Genomic DNA, 17,906 nt, shown 5'->3' with positions numbered 1-17,906 from the left:
GGCGGATAATGCATGTGCGCAAACTGGGGCATGCGAGCCTTTATTGGGGGTACATGGCGGTTACAGAGGCCCCACGCTGAAAGCGCTAGGTCTCTGTAAATGTACTTACCGGCTTCAGTCCACACGTCTCCATGGCAAAGCGGTGGCAAATGACGCCCGTTACCATGGAGACGTGACGTCAAATTACACCGCGGTTCACGTGATGTCATATGAACACGCAGCATAATTTGATGCTTCATTGGAGGTAAGGGGGGGCCGTGACCGAGTAGGAGAGCGCAGCAAGTTCGTGCACCCCTGGGATAATGCATTCCGAGTCAGAAAACGCCCCCATAGGATTGCATTGTGACGCGGCAGGTATGCGGTCCGTCGTAAAGTGAAACGACGGATAGAGGACCGCCTGTAGTTTCATTTACAAACTTGTCTAAACCATTAAACGGTCTCTGAAATGTTGTATACAATTACTGTAAATACGTTTCCCTTCAGTGAAATATTCAACAGACAATGGAAAACAAAGTTCAAACTTTTATTATAGATCGCAACCATCTTTACATTGCATTGGTAGAATTACGATAAGAGGGGCGTCTAACAGAACAGTCATAACATTCCAAAGTATGATGTTAATGGCCTTACACAGACAGAAGTGCATTCGATTAAAGGACAAGCAGCAATGTACAATAGCAACAATGTACACATTCTAAATTGCCTTTAACCAACCGATTTGTGCCGGATTTGAGGTCTTCCGGCATAACATTTGCAGAGAGGATTTTCTTATTGTTGTATAGCTACTTGACAGACTAACTGGTTTACAGGTGAGTAACAAAAAACATGTTATTATATACAAATAATTTTTACTGCACATGTCTAGCTTGCACTGTTAAGCCTTTTGTAAATTTAACAGACCTGAAACTTGTACAGTATATGGCATCAGTGAGCAAAATTAAAGTAAAAAAAAAAAAAAAAAAAAAAAAAAACCAGGAGCTATAAAATGAAGAAACCGAGAATCATCTCTATCATAATGTATATCACACAAACACAATACTTGGCCACTGTCAAATAACAGGGAAAAACAAAGATGTTTTGGCAGCAAGTTACCAGATACAATATGGTGGTGGAGAAGGCAGTTGGTAATATTTGTATGTGTGTTTGAGAAGGTGGCAATAAACCAGGTATTTTACCAACGACAGCAGGTCAACGTAAAGACTTTTCTAGGTGTCAAACCGACTCAACTATGTTATATTAGGCCAAAAGCCCCACGGTGGGAAGTCTCCAACTGGCCTTAGGTGTGAGTGGAGGAAAGAGGAACGCCATTGGTATGATGACCTGGCAAAGGGCCATCATCAATCCCACTGCTCAAAAAGTATTTATAAAATGAAGTGAACCCGCTTATGTGAAAATATCTGAAATGCACTTTAATGAAAAAGGGTAACTTGTCACATATGGAAATAGTGTCCATTGCAGTCCAAGCACAAGAAAATTGTATGGCAAAAATTGTCTAGTTGGCACAGACACGTTAGCTACCAAAACCAAGGCTAGTATTTGCAGGAATTAATGCACAGGTTTGTCACGAACACCAACGGTCCCATCCTCCATACCAAAGTAGACTCTCTCAGCCATGTTGATGAAGAGACCGGTGTCCACCACACCTAAGAAAAAACACAGAAGCATCAGTATGTTTCGATATAAAGTGCAGTGAAACGTGAAATTAGATAAATAGACATTATGGTCACGTATACACGTCACATATTACAGGAGTTAGTTTATCCCTAGATCATCCGCGGTTCCCACTCGTCATTTTAGCCAATGTGCCCTCTGATGTCCAGATCGTAGAGTCCATTATTCTCACGACACATAGTCCCAAACACTTCATATACGCATTAAATTCACATAAGAGTTACATCTAGATTCCCAAGACTACCACCCACCGACTGACCAATCCTCAGGCATAAACAGACCAGCACTTCATCCCATATAACCAAACACTGATCAGAACCCCCTCTACACCTACTGTGACCACCTCTGTGGCTTAATAAAAGTGACAATTTCCAATTTAACACTTTGTGTGCCATTTGTCATTGAAACTAGTTAATCGGTCCTGGCGCTCCAGGGGCCACTTGATGTAGTAGTAGTGGTCATAATCTAGTTGCTGATTTTTGTAGGGTTGATCTTTCTGAACGCCATATGCAAATCTGACACGAACAAAAGAGGAGCACGCCACTTGTTCTCTTATTCGTGACGGACATAATCACGTGTGCCAGAGTTTCCGTGGCACCGCAAGCAACTGGCAGTCTGCACCTAGATCTATTCCTGGCTATTGGCTCAAATATTGTGAACATTTTTAACCTGACCAGTCCATAGGAGTAATTGCCCCTATATCCCCTCCAGCCAGACAAGGGCTTAGGGATAACCAGCTATTCACACATTCACATTTAACAAGTTCCGACACCTGTGCTTAAGTAATTCCCCTTCAATCTTGCCTGGATGGGGTTTCCCACTCATTACTAGCACACATTAAAAACTACAACTTGCCGGTTACTGCACGTTTCTGTAAGCAAAATATGAAGTGCAGATGTAGCCATCACGTTATTGTGACCCGTGGCGCGCTCCCGCAGGTAATGGCACTTGTCCAAGGGTGGCCGATTTAATACAATGGCTGCTACTCCCACAGGTGCGTTGTGTATATCCCGCTGCAGTGTGCCATGGGTTGCTAGAACATTGGCTACATCGGCATGGAGTGAAGACTGAAAGGAAGGACCACAAAATCCGCCGTGGCGATCCGACATTCGCGCAAGTAAATAAATATATTCGTCAATAATATGGGAGGCCATTTAAAAAGCCATTTAGTATGCTTGGGAGAGAATGAATGAAAAAACAGATACTCAACAGATATGTCCACGCTTAATTGAATAGAGATGGTTTTTGCGATACGTGGATGATCATTGTGTGAAACTTTCACAATATTTTCCATGATGCGCAGATAAAGTACAAGTTACGGAACAAGAGAAACTAGAGATGGTTTCACATGGGAGGAGATCAGTGCTGAGGAAAATCACTGCCAGCCATCTGCTGTGCAGCACCTGGACTACTGATATAGATTTCCTGTCAGCACAGAGCAGCTGGGGTAACTGTGCCGTCACTTCAACAATACGAGGTGTCCTAATGCAGATACTGGTCATGAAATGACAGGTCTTTTGCTTATGGCATGCAGAAGGGACAACTCACCCTATTGTCCATGTTTGCAGGTGGGTCATGAGTTAAAAGAGACAGTGCCGTAACTAGTGTGTTACTTGATATGCTGTAGCCATAAATATGAATGTTAATAAAAAAAATAAAAGCTCAGCACAAATAGGATGTTTGTGTATATTTGTATTAAGTTTTGAAGAGCAGCTGTCCCTTCTCGGGCAAATATGTTTTGGCCCTTTTTCTTTCACCAGGACCCAAAACTTGCCATTTCCTTACTGATAACATTCACGCATACCGGTCCCCTCCAGGAGAAACAAAATGGTGGTTAAATCTCCCACGTCAACAGGAATCTCCTACTATCAACCGTTTCCTATTGGCCCGCATGATGCATGGGGATTTAAATGCCAGGCTCTTGGTAAGAAGTGTGGGGGGGAGGGGAGGGTTATCCAGAAATGACATTAACACCACACCGGGGACCCCACTTTCCATCCTAGTACACACAAGCAGGGCTGCTGCCAAGCTGCACAGTCCTGGTGAAAAAAAGTCACCATTATGCTGCAGACTTCCATGAACTGAGCCAATATACTGTAGCACCTACACAATATACTATCCTCGGAGATTTTGGAAGTATTTACGACTAAAGGTGCCAGGCAAAGCAGCTATGAGATAAAAACAAAAGCCATTGTGCAGCCTCTGTCCTGCTATTCTCTTATGTGTCAATGAGAGTTAAGAAATACTATACAAATATTTAAATGACAAGCTGCAATGATGTGTTATGTAGATTTGTTGTAGGTTGCGATATCTTCCATAGGATAGACCAGGCCTGCACAACTCGTAAAGCTAGAAGGGCCGAACTGCTCCAAGGAAAAAAAATAAATAAATTTGGGCCGCACGGGTAAAATCATCCTCATCCTCATCCATCTCCCCCAGCACCCTCACTATCAACTTTTGCGATACTCCCCATCTATCTCTCCCCCTCACCCACACACATAATACCCCCCTGCACCTCACATCACCTCCCCCCCCCCCCTGCACATCACCTCCCCCCCTGCACATCACCTCGTTGGGAGCAGGGGGGGGAGGGAGCGGCCGCAGAAGAGCTCAGCTGGCTGCAACTTCTCCCTCCGTCCCACGTTGCGAGCAGGGGGGCCCTGCGCATGCGTGCCGAGACTCACCGCCATTTTTTTATTTTAAACTTTTTTTATTTATTTATTAAACTGGCGCCCGGCCGGACACATCGCGGGCCGCACAGAGGCCAGGCGGGCCGCATGAGGCCAGGCGGGCCGCACAGAGGCCAGGCGGGCCGCACAGAGGCCAGGCGGGCCGCACAGAGAGGCCAGGCGGGCCGCATGAGGCCCGCATGTTGTGCAGGCCTGGGATAGACATTACAGCTCTTTATAGATGAGATCCATTAAGAAATTGAATGCTGGTTTTCCAAAATAAAATGGATCTATGAACTGTAAAGAGTCCCATAAAATGCATCACAGCCAACCTGTCGCCAGGAGCAATACAGATACTAGAACCCTGAACTACAATTACTGTACATGGGTTTTAAACAGGAACATACAGTAGGACCCTTAAAAGAAACAGCGTGCGCTCACTATCATGTGTAATGGATATGGTTCAATTACGTACTTAAATCCGAGAGCAAACAAAAAAAAAAAAGAAGTGTTAACAGAAATGTAATGCAGAATTCCCCTGCACACAGTGCACGGGCCGGTAAGGATACAGTTCAGACATGAGCTACAGGCCCACACATGGCTTAGAGCAGCAATCCTGGCTGCATTTCTTGCTTTTTTTGTTATAGGGTTGAAACAAGGGGTCTCCTAAGCGGAGAACCCTTAATTTCAGCTCCAGGTACCTCCCGTTTGCAGAGATACCAGCACCGCTACAGAGGTAAACATCTTGAGAAGCCGGGCTTACCCGGGAGCTGAAATTAATGAGGTTCAGCGCCAGAGACCCCCTGCTTCAAACCACACATTAAAAACCAGCAATGCCACCCGCATGGCTGCTTTATGTATAAAATTCAGGTTCTTTGCTCACTTAGATTACATACAGTAGTAGATTCTGCTCCTTTTCTAGACATAGAATATTGCTGCTATCTGGTGGACACCATTAGAAATAAAAAAAAATTGCAGGTCTGTTTTTTCACTTTAATGCAACTTATAAAATCCCAAGTTGGACTCTGCACTTCTAACTTAGGCATCATAATCACCGTGAGCATCACAGTATTCCCAGGGATACCCGGGAGCATCACAGTATTCCCAGTGATACCCGGAGCATCACAGTATTCCCAGGGATACCCGGGAGCATCACAGTATTCCTAGTTCTACAGTACCTGGGAGCATAGTATTATTGGACAAATGCATTTCAAGCTTTCTGCACTAAGCATCTCTCAGTGACGACCCTGTGAAGCGATAATGTTACGACTAAGCGGGACAACGCACTAGGCCCCATTTACCAAGTGGTGCAAAACCCCAAAATACCTTAAGGCCCATTTAGTGCCACAAGATTTCCCTGATGGGTGGGAAATTAGATATTTGAATGGGCCATAAGGGGTCTTGACAGCACTGTAAGGTGTGTTATGGCCATCATTACCACCCATACGCCTGTTCTGCGGGTTAGCTTCTCAGAAAGGGTAACATTACAGAAATGGAGTCATAGTCTTTGCTCATCACCTGGTATCATCTTAATTGCTGTATTCACAGTATTCCAGTCGTGCACCTTGTCGAACTTCCAATCCAAAAGAAAATTCCCATTGTCCGTCACCACTGGGCCCTAGAGAAACAAAAAAAAAAAAAAAAAGTCACCAGCAAATAGTCACCCCAAATAAAAAGGAGGAAAATAGAAAAAAACGTAGAGAGGTTAAATATGCCCCCGCAGAAATGTGACATAACCTTTCCTATCAGAATGCGCTCTGCTCCGACTCTCTATTCCAGCAGTTTATAGAGATTATAATATACATGCACAAAGATGGGTAAATGAGCAGAAAGCCTAAACACAATGCTCACATTACAATAAATAGTACACACCAAGTGATAAGATACACATTTACATACTGTCCAAAAGGAAACTCTGCTCTTTAAAGGACCTGCAAAGCAGCCCAAAACAGGAGCACACATTCTATTGGGATATAAATCAAAGGGGAAAAGAAAAATATACATATATTATATAGTGACTATGAACTTAAGAGAATGCCATCACCCTCAGAAGTTTCCGGTGTTGTGCAGTATCAGGGACAGTGTCTACGCCACGCGGTACAATAGGGACGCCTTTGGGATTAGGAATATTAACACAGGAATTTGCTACAACAGGGCAATACACTTAAAATAAAAAATAATACCGGTAATATAGTTATTGCCTGAGAAAAAAATATATATATTTTTTTTACGAAAGCACCCAATTTGCAGATGCAAGTAGCACTTGTTGCATTCAACAGCACAAGTACTTTGGGAACGAAGTGACATTCAAAACATTGCAAGAGGATTTGCAACAGTGAATCCCGACACGAAGGATTATCATAACAAACCTGGTGGGCCCAACATATATTGGTATAAACTACAGTAAATAGAGTAAGAGGGGTGGAGAGAGAATTAAAGCGCGCTCCCAAAAGAAACCCTGGATCTTCAAGTAAAAGATTCTCCACCCCAGTGGCCTGAACGTAGGCATCAACCTCAATGGTTTCATGGGATGGGAAAAAAAAAAAAATCATCAGAAATGTAGTATATTTAGGTCTCAGTTTCCTGCTGAAGGTCTGTTTCTACCAGACATCCAGGTATAATTTTTGGTATACCTGAGTCTCTACACTTAGGAGCCTCAAAAAATCAGACAACATATTTTGATTATTATATGTTCGTTCTATATGCTCTTGCTTTTTTTCACCAATTTTTCATATGTTCTCTTTGGAGTTCAATTAATAAAGATTGTCCCCAGCAAAGGGACATTTGAAAGATAAAGATAGATGTAGACATAAAAAAAAAAAACATACATTAAACTTCCAATTGGGTATATCGATTAGGTTTTTCTATATAACTGGAATCATGCAAGCCCTTTATTGTTGTTAACCTGAAGCCTCTGGACTTAACCCCAAGGAGGATTCCAGGATATAATAAAATAAAAAAATAAAAAAATAACTGTTTACAAGAAAAGACTGAATAGCTGGACTAATGGAACCTACAAGGAATGGGTTAATATTCCAAGGCAGCATGAAATAGTGAAGAGCAAATTCAGCAACCTTGGGGCGTCAGATTCATTACACATTTATGCTGTATTTGGCCCAATAACAGTATGTTTATTAAATGAAGAGACAGGTACAGAAAATAAGACAGAACATGTGCAGAGCATGTTACTTTCTGCATTCTCTGCACAATGATGCAGTGCGACAAGTTTTAGAGAAAGTATAACCCGGAATAGTCTTTTGTCCAAGCACCAAAAAGGTGCCCGACCATCACATGACACCTGTACTATTAATCCTAATTGCTTGCCGAGGCTTAAATAAAATCTTTTGAAAAATGTCTGTCAGACACCACTTCCTTAATTTATTAAAAAAAAAAATACGTTTAGATATTTTAAAGTTTCAAATAGAGATTGATAAAAAATTGAAATTTAATAGATTGTATTTTATTAGTTTGTAAGTGCGATATGTCAAACTTTGAAAGGGTATTGTACTTTGTTAAAATGCTCGATCTAGTGGTCTGTAATAAGAATGCACTTGTATAGCTTTTTGAAAAAAAAAAAAAATAACTAATAATTGTAAAAGGTCAGTAAGGGCCTATAAAAGATGGTCACTGGGACCATTATGTACAGTTAAGGAGGCAAAGTAGAGTGAAACACGTAGGGCAGGAACTGCAGAGGTGAACACGTGAGGACTCCCATAACGACTTGGGACGTTATGCAGCCAAACCAATGCTAATGCCAATTATTGACTATGGAGACATAGTATATGGCTCGGCACCTCAAACCCACCTTAGCAAACTTAACACCCTCTACAACTCAATTTGTCGTTTTGTTCTCCAATGCAACTACAACACACATCACTGCGAAATGCTCAAAGAACTAGATTGGTCATCACTCGAGTCTAGGCGCAAAGTTCACCTTTCCTGTCTTGCCTTCAAATTCTTTATGGGCAAGCTACCCATCTATCTGAACACGCTCCTCACCCCTACCACTTGTAGCACTTATCACCTGAGATCAGACTCAAAAAAGACTGTTCATGGTCCCAAGGCTCAACAAAGTATCCGGCCGCTCCTCCTCTTACCGTGCACCCCAAAACTGGAACAATCTACCGGAGACTCTCACATCCACCACCAGTCTAAGGTCTTTCAAATCTAAGGCTGTCACACATTTTAATGTGGTCTGTAATTGTTTCATACGCCCATAATACAAATTATCTTTAACTGTGCATGCAATGTATTGTATATAATGTATACCCTGTTCATTTATGTAACTGTACTTGTAACCATGTATTATTTGCAGTGTTCGACAAACCTATACATTTGCCCGGGCGAGTGGATTTAACCCCCGGACGAGTAAATATTGGCCCAAGCAGCACACGTTTGGTACTAGGTGGCGAGTAGATTTTTTTGTGTGGCGAGTAGATTTTTTGGTGATTTGTCAACCACTGATTGTCTTAACTCTGTGCCCAGGACATACTTGAAAATGAGAGGTAACTCTCAATGTATTACTTCCTGGTAAAATATTTTATAAATAAATGACGCAAATAAATAAATCTAAGGCAGTGAGGGTACAACACTGAGCAGTTTCCATCTGGGGGACATCGTCCGCATGCTGTTCTTTTTGCCTGTACTATAGGATCCGTTGGGGAGTGTTCCCCTTCTATTTTTAGATGGGTGTAAATACCTTTTTGCACTATACTGTACGTATTCCTTTGTCTTTGAAGACAAAGACCTGAGGCTGTTTCACACCATATATTTACTGAAAATGCTTGATCTATAAGTGTATTGGTCATTATTTAGCATCTTGTGATTTAGACACTGTGCAACATTCTTTTTAATTTATATCCAGAGATTTTGCACTCTTATCGCTTTTAAATAAATGAATTCGAATATCGCTTTTAAATAAATGAATTTGAATTTGTACAACCATACCAGACACCCAGTTGTAAGAGCTGGATTTTTAAATATGCAATCCCCAACAGAAACATTTTGTAAATAAGTCAACATTCCAGTTGGTTTCCTCAAAACAAATGCCGACTGTTTTATCAAAGGTATTGGGCAGCTTTTGTTTCTTCGGAAATTTGGCACTTTTCTGAATGTGGGGAGTTTGTCAATAAAGTGTTAACCCGACCCGTTCCCCCATCCTGCCCAGAGCAAAGAGCCAAAAAAGATAGGCAAGAGGAGTTTTGTCTGTGCAAATTCTTGAACACAGGGCCTAGCAAAGGCCAATGTGAAGGCAAAATTATTTTTTGCATACTGTGAACACCCAATAAAATTTGATTTGTGCATGCAGATGTTGAGCCCATGTCTGTTCCAGGAGGCTGCCATCTCACAAATCACATTATCCATAACAAGTCAATGACTTGCATGGGTGACCGAGTAGTAGCGTGATACTAATATTTTATGATCTCAGTATACTGCCCAACACAAGCTTTTACCTGCGTCAGCATTTCTAGGCTATGCTTACACTGGTAGAAACCCAGATCACAAGTAGAATCCCTGAATGACTTAAACCTCTTGATGATACCGTGGGGCCAACACTAGAAAAGTCTAACTCACGAAGGACAGTGTAACGAGGCCTTACATTTGGTTAAGACCATAATCCTTCTGTGTGTACAGTGTCAGATCAAAGTAAAGGTCAACTTCAATCTACCCAAAAACTGAGCACTGAAATGTGCAACAGCTGCAGACTCCACATGTGTTCAGAGTGGCACTCCTGTACTGCACAGTAATGTCAAAAGCAAGCACAGCCATCTAGACAGGATATAGATATACACGTATTGATGGTTCTCATGTGTGTAAATATATGCTATTACAGCAACGCTTTCCTTGAATTTTCACACCTGAGCAGTAAATATGAAAGGTCAGTCTGACATTTACAACAAGTCTTCCAGTCCAGATGTGGTACTTGGATTACTCTGCCCTGTAATTTCGGAGCATGCAGCACTGCATTTAGGAACGCTATGTACAAAGAGCAAAGCAGAAAATTAACAGATTGTGTTATTTGAAGCTCAAGTAAATTCTGGTTACTTCACTCTTTCTAGACTGAAATTATGAATAGAGAAGGAACAATGGAGTTGGCCATAAACTTGGCATTATCCAATTGAGACAGGTTATTTAAAATGATCAGGAATAGTCATGGCCATTCTCCAAATATGCAAGTCCGGTGTAACTTCTAGCCAACAATTTGAATTGCTTTGACATACTACTTGTGCTGCTTAAGACCGTACCCCCAGAACCTGCATAAAATGCAGAGCTTGATACCATATCCATAATATGGGTTCTACTTACAGCCTTACTAACAGCCATGCGCAGCTCAGCAATACCACCAAATTGCCTTTGTAATGCTTTGGTCACTGGGACATATGCCATAGGGATAACTTCGATAGGAACGCCTTTCTTCCACTGCTCCCCGAAATTCTTGGAATCTTTCCTGCACAGAGCGAGTAAATCAAACAGAATGAGCGCAGGAATAGAATGTGCACTTTGAATAAGTTGTCAATCACCTTGAAATGCTGACAGATGGGCTTGTGTCATATTGGGCCCCATTTACTAAGCTGTGCTATGCACACATTTTCCAAGCAAATGGGCCACATGAGTTCTTACGGCACCCCCCTCCCCCCCCCCCCACGGTGTCTCAAAGTTTGAGAAATTTATTGATTACTGGGAAACAAAATGAACATGCAACATAATTATACTTTGGATCTCCTTGAACAGCAGAACAGAGGGCTGTTACTTCTTTAAAAAAGCAGCGACTGTTACCATTGTTAATATTGTATGGCTGGGGGGGGGGGGGTGTTCAATATATTTCAATAAAATGTGACCCACAATATCCAATTAAATAACTCCCATCTGATGCAAGCACGTTTGAGAGACCTTGGACTATGGGACAAAAGTGTTCACTGTACACATCTATAATAAGTCCCAGCCAAATAACATAATCCCTTGGGGGAGAAAAAGAAAAATATATATATTTATATAACACACAGACATGCAAATTCAACTGCAACATTATCCATGTATTTCAATAATACTAATGCGGTATATCAGTGATAACAGTCTCAGAACAGTGCAAAATAAGAGTAATCAGAGGCACAAGGAACTTATGTGTTTGTACCAGCCTTTGTTTTGTACCACCATTATAAAATTGACTGAGGAATCTATACTTTACATCATATGCATGTCTGCTGTATTTCCCTCTGCTATTAGACATTTGGTAAAACATTTTTAAAAATGTAGTTACTGTGGAAACAGTCAATTCAAGTTTTTTTATTTATTTTTTATATACTTCTGTTTTTAAATGCACCACTCGCCTACATTTACCCATTAAACACCCCACTAGTATTAATTCACTTTGGTTTAGTATTGTGCATGTTCATGGAATACTACAAGTAATGCAAAAGCAGGACATGTCGCTGGTAATAATTGCTGATTTAGAAAGCTTTGCCTTATTCTCATGCAAGATTGCTGATATAACCAGATGTTATAGGGAAGGAAAAAAAAAAGTGCAAAAAGTAAGTGACCTTAAATATGATCAAATAGTGCCACACAGTGGTGAAAAAGTATTTATACACGTATAAAAAGCAGTGACTTGATGTGAATACATTCAGTAATGATATACAAGTGCGGATAAAGTCCTCCACTCAACTTATATGAAAAGAGTTCTTCGGTTCTCAGTGCAGCCTATCCAGGACTCTTTGATAAAGTCCCATGTCGGGATGAAACGAGTCGGTGTTCTTATCTGTGATGTCCAGCATTCTTTCCTAATAAAGCTGATTTTATACTCCAGAAGCTTGGTTTAATGCAAGGGAGTAGTGACCATTCATCACTTTTGTACTTATCCAGGACTCTACAGTGAAGACTGGGATGAGAACCTTTGGGAGATGTTATCCTCAGTGACTGGGAGTCCCATCATACAGCGAAACACAGAGCTCTGAGCCCTGTGATAGGAAACACAGACCGGAGATAGGAACGCTTGGCCAGCTACATGAGGTTCTGGGCGGCCGCTACCGGAAGTAACCCCCGTCTGTGCCGAACAGCTGATCGTACCGGCAACACTGAAGCGGTGAGAACTCGGCTTGATCCAGATTACGGTTTTTCATTTCACATGTGCTGGAAAGAACTGCCCAAATGCAAGTGTGCCATTAGGGGCTTGTGTGTTCCTTCATAAAGTTTATGGTACGTTATTGCGAGATGGCGTTTTCCTTTCTTTTGAGGTAACCCACATCACAGCAGCCATTACCCCAGATTGTGACGCCTTTATATATCCACTCAAATGTGAGTAGAACTCTGCCTTTTTACATATAGTCTGTATGGTCTATTTTTTTGTATCTTTTTCATACATCTCAATGCCCTCCGCTCCTTTATTCCCCTAGATAACCTGATGTTATACACAACGGAATAAAAACGTCCCTTATGCATGTACCCGCAATTCTGTATGGAACCAATAAAAAAAGGTACCTTTTTCCTCTTACCTGTAATCAGCGATAACAATAAAAGACTTTGCACAGCCAGCAACTATCTTTTCCTGTGTCAAGCAGCCACTAAAAAAAAAAAAAAAAAAAAGCCGAGAAAATACTAAATTTTAATGTTTAGTAAATTATAATTTTTTGAAATCCGTAATAAGCGTTTTGTACTTTACAAGTGCACGATTAAGTCAACTTGTAATTAATTGCAGATTGGACAGTTATTCCACTATCCCACAATGAGCCTACATTATAATATTGATACAATTCTGCATGTCACAATTATTTTTTGTGGGGGGGGGAATACACCCCACCAACAAGGTCTCTATAAACAAAAAAGGTTTCTAGGAGGTTTTTACTTTTGGGGAAAAAATAAATCAAGTACAGTACAGTGAAATGGCGCTTTCTGGTTGTGATAACATTATTGCAGTCACACTTAAATACTCAAAATTGAGCATTATATATTTTTATTTTTTATTTTTAAATGTGGGAACCCCATTAGTTTCCGCTTGGAGGGGACCCCCTGATTCCTGAGATACTTACCGGAGAAATTCCTGCCGGTTTAATGGTTCCAGATCACGCAGGTCAACAGGGAGCTGCGACGAACGTCGCAACTTTGTATTAGTCTGAGGGACCTTTAAACCGCCATATTGCTCGCCCAGCCAGGGCCGCTACCTGCAGGACTTAGAGAGGAGTATCCAAGGACGCCCCAGAGCTGAAATTAACAATTCAGCTCCCCAAAACCTGCTTCCCACATACAGATGTAGCAAGACCTACTGTCCCCAGCGCCAGGGAAGAACAAGCAAAAGCCTGCGGCACTGGAGACAGCGTCTGCCGCCATCGCGCTGCGGGGGAGGGTCCATGCTTGTGAAGGAGACCCCCTTGAGTGTAAAGCCTTTGGTGCCACGACCGCCACGGTCGTGTTACCACAGATGCAGTACCAAAGGGGGGGGGGCGGGCGGAGGGAAATTGTGAGTATTATCCAATACTACAGAATGGACTAAAAATAAATTAAGATATATAAATATATTTTCACATGTTTTGCTGCTTTATCCATATTTAACCACGGGGCATGCACACCAGCAGTTACTTACTCTAACATAACAAAATACTTTACCCTCCCCCTTTGATAAGGTTGAGATCAGAATCCACTTCGTCGGCTCCATCAATGGCAACATCAAGCTGTATATAGGAGGAACACCACATGATATGTAACAAGCACTTGTAATACACAACTGAGCCCATAGAAAACAGGACTGGGTTAAACCATGACATACTAACAAGTGAAGTGTCAGGAACAAAGGGCCCAGTGAGACCCAAATCTTTAGAAACTCCTATTCCTGGTTGGTTAGTACCTGCCCAGAGAACAAACCCAAAATGCTTACTGTAGGTAAGGAGGCTTTATCAAGTAACCTAAGGCTGCGATTATACATGTGTTGCGAGCGTGTTATGTCACACGCGGCACGAACCATGCACTAGGCGAATAGGAAGCGACAGGGAGGAGTGGTCACGTGACACGGCTGCCAAGCAAAAACCATTCCATCTGTCGCTCTGTAGCGCTTGATCGCACGCACTATGTGTGCCTTCATTGGTCTGCATCAATTTGTTCCAGTGGCACCGCACACGCATGTATAATCGCAGCCTAAAGCAGTTTCCGAACTCCAGTCCTCAAGGACCGCCAACAGGCCAGGTTAAGGATATCCCTGCTTGAGCACAGGTAGATCACGCAAAATGATTGAGCCATCTGTGCGAATGTGAAGATACCCATAAAACCTGACCCGTTGGCGGTACTTGAGGACTGTAGTTGGTAACCACTGACCTTGTGGTATTTGGCATTCAGTGGTCAGAATGCTGTATTAAACATTGTAGTACAGAGTCCTATTTCTCTGCTCGGAAGCAATTAAACTAAGCTCTGCCCATGCTAGGAAGCTGTGCTGCGCTCACCTCAGGATGTCTGTCTAAATCAGTGAGAGTTAATCCATGCTGCAGGATCAGCTGCCGGGCCTGCAGAGAATAAGACATTAGGAGAAAACCGAACCACAGTCATCCTCTTGTACCCACATTCCAACTCATTTTTTTCTTCTGTATAGTCCAGTAGAAAGAACTAATTTGTTTGCACTTTGTGTTCAGTTTGGTTTTAATTTTAAAATTACATGAGAAAAATGGAATTGAACATGGTCTTCAGTAATTGTTCTATTGACACATACTGTACTTTAAAGCAGCAACCTTAATTCTTAAAAATAAAGATTGAAATTAAAAAAAGACAACAACTTATTCCCTCCTCCTCCCCCAGCACTTTCAGCTGGATGGTTCATGAGAAAACCAAAAGCATATTGCAGTGAATAAACGTCTTTAGTAGAATGAAATGTGTCTTGTTTCTAAATGGTTGATAATCATATTCACATTTCAGCTTCAGGCAAAACAATCAGCATTAACTTTGTGTAATGCAACTGCATAGTTTAACAAATTGCGTTCAAATACTACATGAGCATGCGCGAGCTGCAAAGAACAAATGTAGTTGAATATGAACTGCAGGGAATATAGTCCAACAGATTAAAGCCGGAGCTGCTGCCCTAAAGAGCAGAGGTTGTGGGTTCTGATCCTGCTGGGCCAGACACCAGTACCCACTTCATCACTTGGTGCTTTAGGCTCGTCCATATAGGTCTTATTGAAATAATTTGTGTGGTATTTAAGGTGTGCTCTTTTTTCGCACAGCCATCCCTCCATATGTTATTTGGAGGGAAGATATATGTAATAATTGAGACTATTAAAATAGGGGTCTCACTCCTGTATGGTATGATTTTATGGGCAAAAAGAAAACCATTCCCACCTCTAGCATTCCTTCCTATAGGAAGTTCAGGTTCTGAGGTAAAGACTTTTAGTGCGTGCTGGACCTGTCTCTCGGTTTGCCTTGGCAAAGCTGTCTGCCTTGTTATTTTTGCCAAAATATGCACTTTAACAACCTTTTTGGTTCTTTTGAACGAATATGAAAAGAATCAATGATCGTGCACAGGCTTTATGCAGCATGTTGAATGGAATTTAGAAATGATAAAATAATTGCAGCAGTTTAAGCAGCATTAAATGACAGATGTGGTGAAGCTGGCAGCTAAAGAGTTAAACATGGACCATCGAGACTCATTAGGCTTCAATACAAGTTATCACATGGACTGGAATGGCAGTAAACACGGGATGCCTATGCGATAAGTTGTATTGAAGGTTAGTTAATTTTCCACAAAGAATGATGAATTGGTTTTTTTTTTTTTACCTGAAAGGATGTGGGAACACACACAACATTCAAATTGTCCTGTTTCACTCTTTCAGCTGTAGGATGGAGAAAGAAAAAAAATAAAACACTAATTTCACATAAGGCTATGAGGTCCATTAGATACGTTAGGATGGCTGTATTCAAGCCCTTTCACATTAAGGAAATCTTGCTTTAAAACAATGTCATTTTATATAATATATTTATTAGACCCATAAGAGTCGATGGTACACAGGATCTTCTTTGCGATCTGTGATTGGTTTACCCATGTTGCACCAGTGCTTGTGCTCCTGTTTACTGCAATACATTTGTACACCAGTGAATTTAGAAAATTTGTGATTTTAGAAAAAAGTTGAATAAATAGCAAACCTCACAAAAAAAACCAATACATTGCCTGGGGATCAAATGTCACCCACAATTTAGCAGATTTCACTGGCAGTTTAACAAACAGCAACTTTCGCAAGTGTATTGCGAAATCTCAGTGCTGCAATTGTTCCCTTATATAAAAAGTTGGCATTTTCTTTTTAAACCTTTCTGCAAACAAATCCCACCGTGACTAGTGTTTTGCACATCGCTCCAATACCACCTGCAGAACCCGAAATAGTTTCCCCAAATACAAAATTAAAATGAGTAACACCCCCACCCCCCTTGCCACTTTACAGCGATGGGAGAGGGGAATTCTGTAACACCGCGGGACATTACGTCCTCCCGATTCCAGAACAGCGAGATAGACAAGCAGGGAGATGAATGCTGGGTGTTGTGGCACAAGGGAAAGAAACAAGTGGAACTAATTAAAAGAGAAGTATGTTCTAATACAGGAAGAGAGGATTGTCAACACAAGTGTTTGGCAACAGAGCAAAATGCATGTACTGAATAAACAGTCTCTTAATATTGTGAAGTCCAATGACAAGAAAAAGTTCTAATGGAAAGGCAATATAATAAAGTCAGGAGTGAAAAGGTGAAGTGAAAGGGAGTAAAAGGGTTAAACACACAAGCACATAAGAACCTCTTGTGCCACCTAATCTGCCAAATCTAACACCTAGTTTCAGACCCATTTTGACCCCCGACTTTCAGATGTAGCAGGATTACGGCTTCAGTGAACATGACGCATTGTGTCAACGCTACGGCGCTCAACACATTAAACTTTGTGCGTCATCTTCTCAACGCACGTTTTAATGGTCACTACTCCTGAACATGTGTTACAGGAAGAATAATGCCTGATACATCCGTAGGATAGTCTCATCTATCCCAAGCATTTTTAGCTTTACTCTATGAGAGGCTGTTCCACAAATCCCTCCCCATGAAGAACTACTTCCCATTTCCCTGGACCCTGCCACCCTCCAGGTTTAGAGTATGACAAAACTTGTTCCAACACTTATCCTTCTCCTACATCTATTTTTCGTTCTTTACTTTGTTAAATTCTACTCAACATTTTAACAAATTCCTGTTTGCCCGCACAGCATCCGACTTTAGATTGTCAAGATCTTTGTAATGGGGGGAAAAAAAAACTACCTTGCATTTTGTACACAAATTCTTACAATTAGACATCACACAAAAAAAATCCTACCTAGACGATTCACAGCATGGACTATTGTGGAGCCACTTCCAATGCCAAGCGCCTGATTATCCTGCACAGAAAACCAAAGCTCATTAGTTTGCGTTTGGAAAACATAAAACTGGAGCGCAGGTCCCACCCCATGCAGCATGTTCACTCCCTGCAGGTCCCACCCCATGCAGCATGTTCACTCCCTGCAGGTCCCACCCCATGCAGCATGTTCACTCCCTGCAGGTCCCACCCCATGCAGCATGTTCACTCTCTGCACG

At 41.6% G+C, this 17,906-nt stretch overlaps 1 protein-coding gene across 3 annotated transcripts in view; it reads right to left on the bottom strand.

Moving 5' to 3' along the window:
* Nucleotides 1-507: 507 nt before the first annotated feature.
* Nucleotides 508-17,906, bottom strand: part of RPIA (ribose 5-phosphate isomerase A) — a 28,453-nt gene continuing 11,054 nt past the window's right edge. For all 3 annotated transcript variants that reach the window (XM_075572004.1, XM_075572021.1, XM_075572013.1), the window contains exons 3-10: nt 17,650-17,710; nt 16,086-16,141; nt 14,765-14,824; nt 13,938-14,002; nt 12,830-12,898; nt 10,647-10,788; nt 5,859-5,958; nt 508-1,643 (exon numbers count right to left, since the gene is read on the bottom strand). In XM_075572004.1, coding sequence (XP_075428119.1) covers nt 1,546-1,643; nt 5,859-5,958; nt 10,647-10,788; nt 12,830-12,898; nt 13,938-14,002; nt 14,765-14,824; nt 16,086-16,141; nt 17,650-17,710 — 651 coding nt within the window. In that variant the 3' untranslated portion in view covers nt 508-1,545. The remainder of the gene's footprint in view (nt 1,644-5,858; nt 5,959-10,646; nt 10,789-12,829; nt 12,899-13,937; nt 14,003-14,764; nt 14,825-16,085; nt 16,142-17,649; nt 17,711-17,906) is intronic.

This window comes from Ascaphus truei, chromosome 1 (assembly GCF_040206685.1).
Source record: "Ascaphus truei isolate aAscTru1 chromosome 1, aAscTru1.hap1, whole genome shotgun sequence".
NCBI classification, from domain to species: domain Eukaryota; kingdom Metazoa; phylum Chordata; class Amphibia; order Anura; family Ascaphidae; genus Ascaphus; species Ascaphus truei.
The sequence above is the reverse complement of the archived record's forward strand: the minus strand, read 5'-3'. Positions and strand labels throughout refer to the sequence as shown.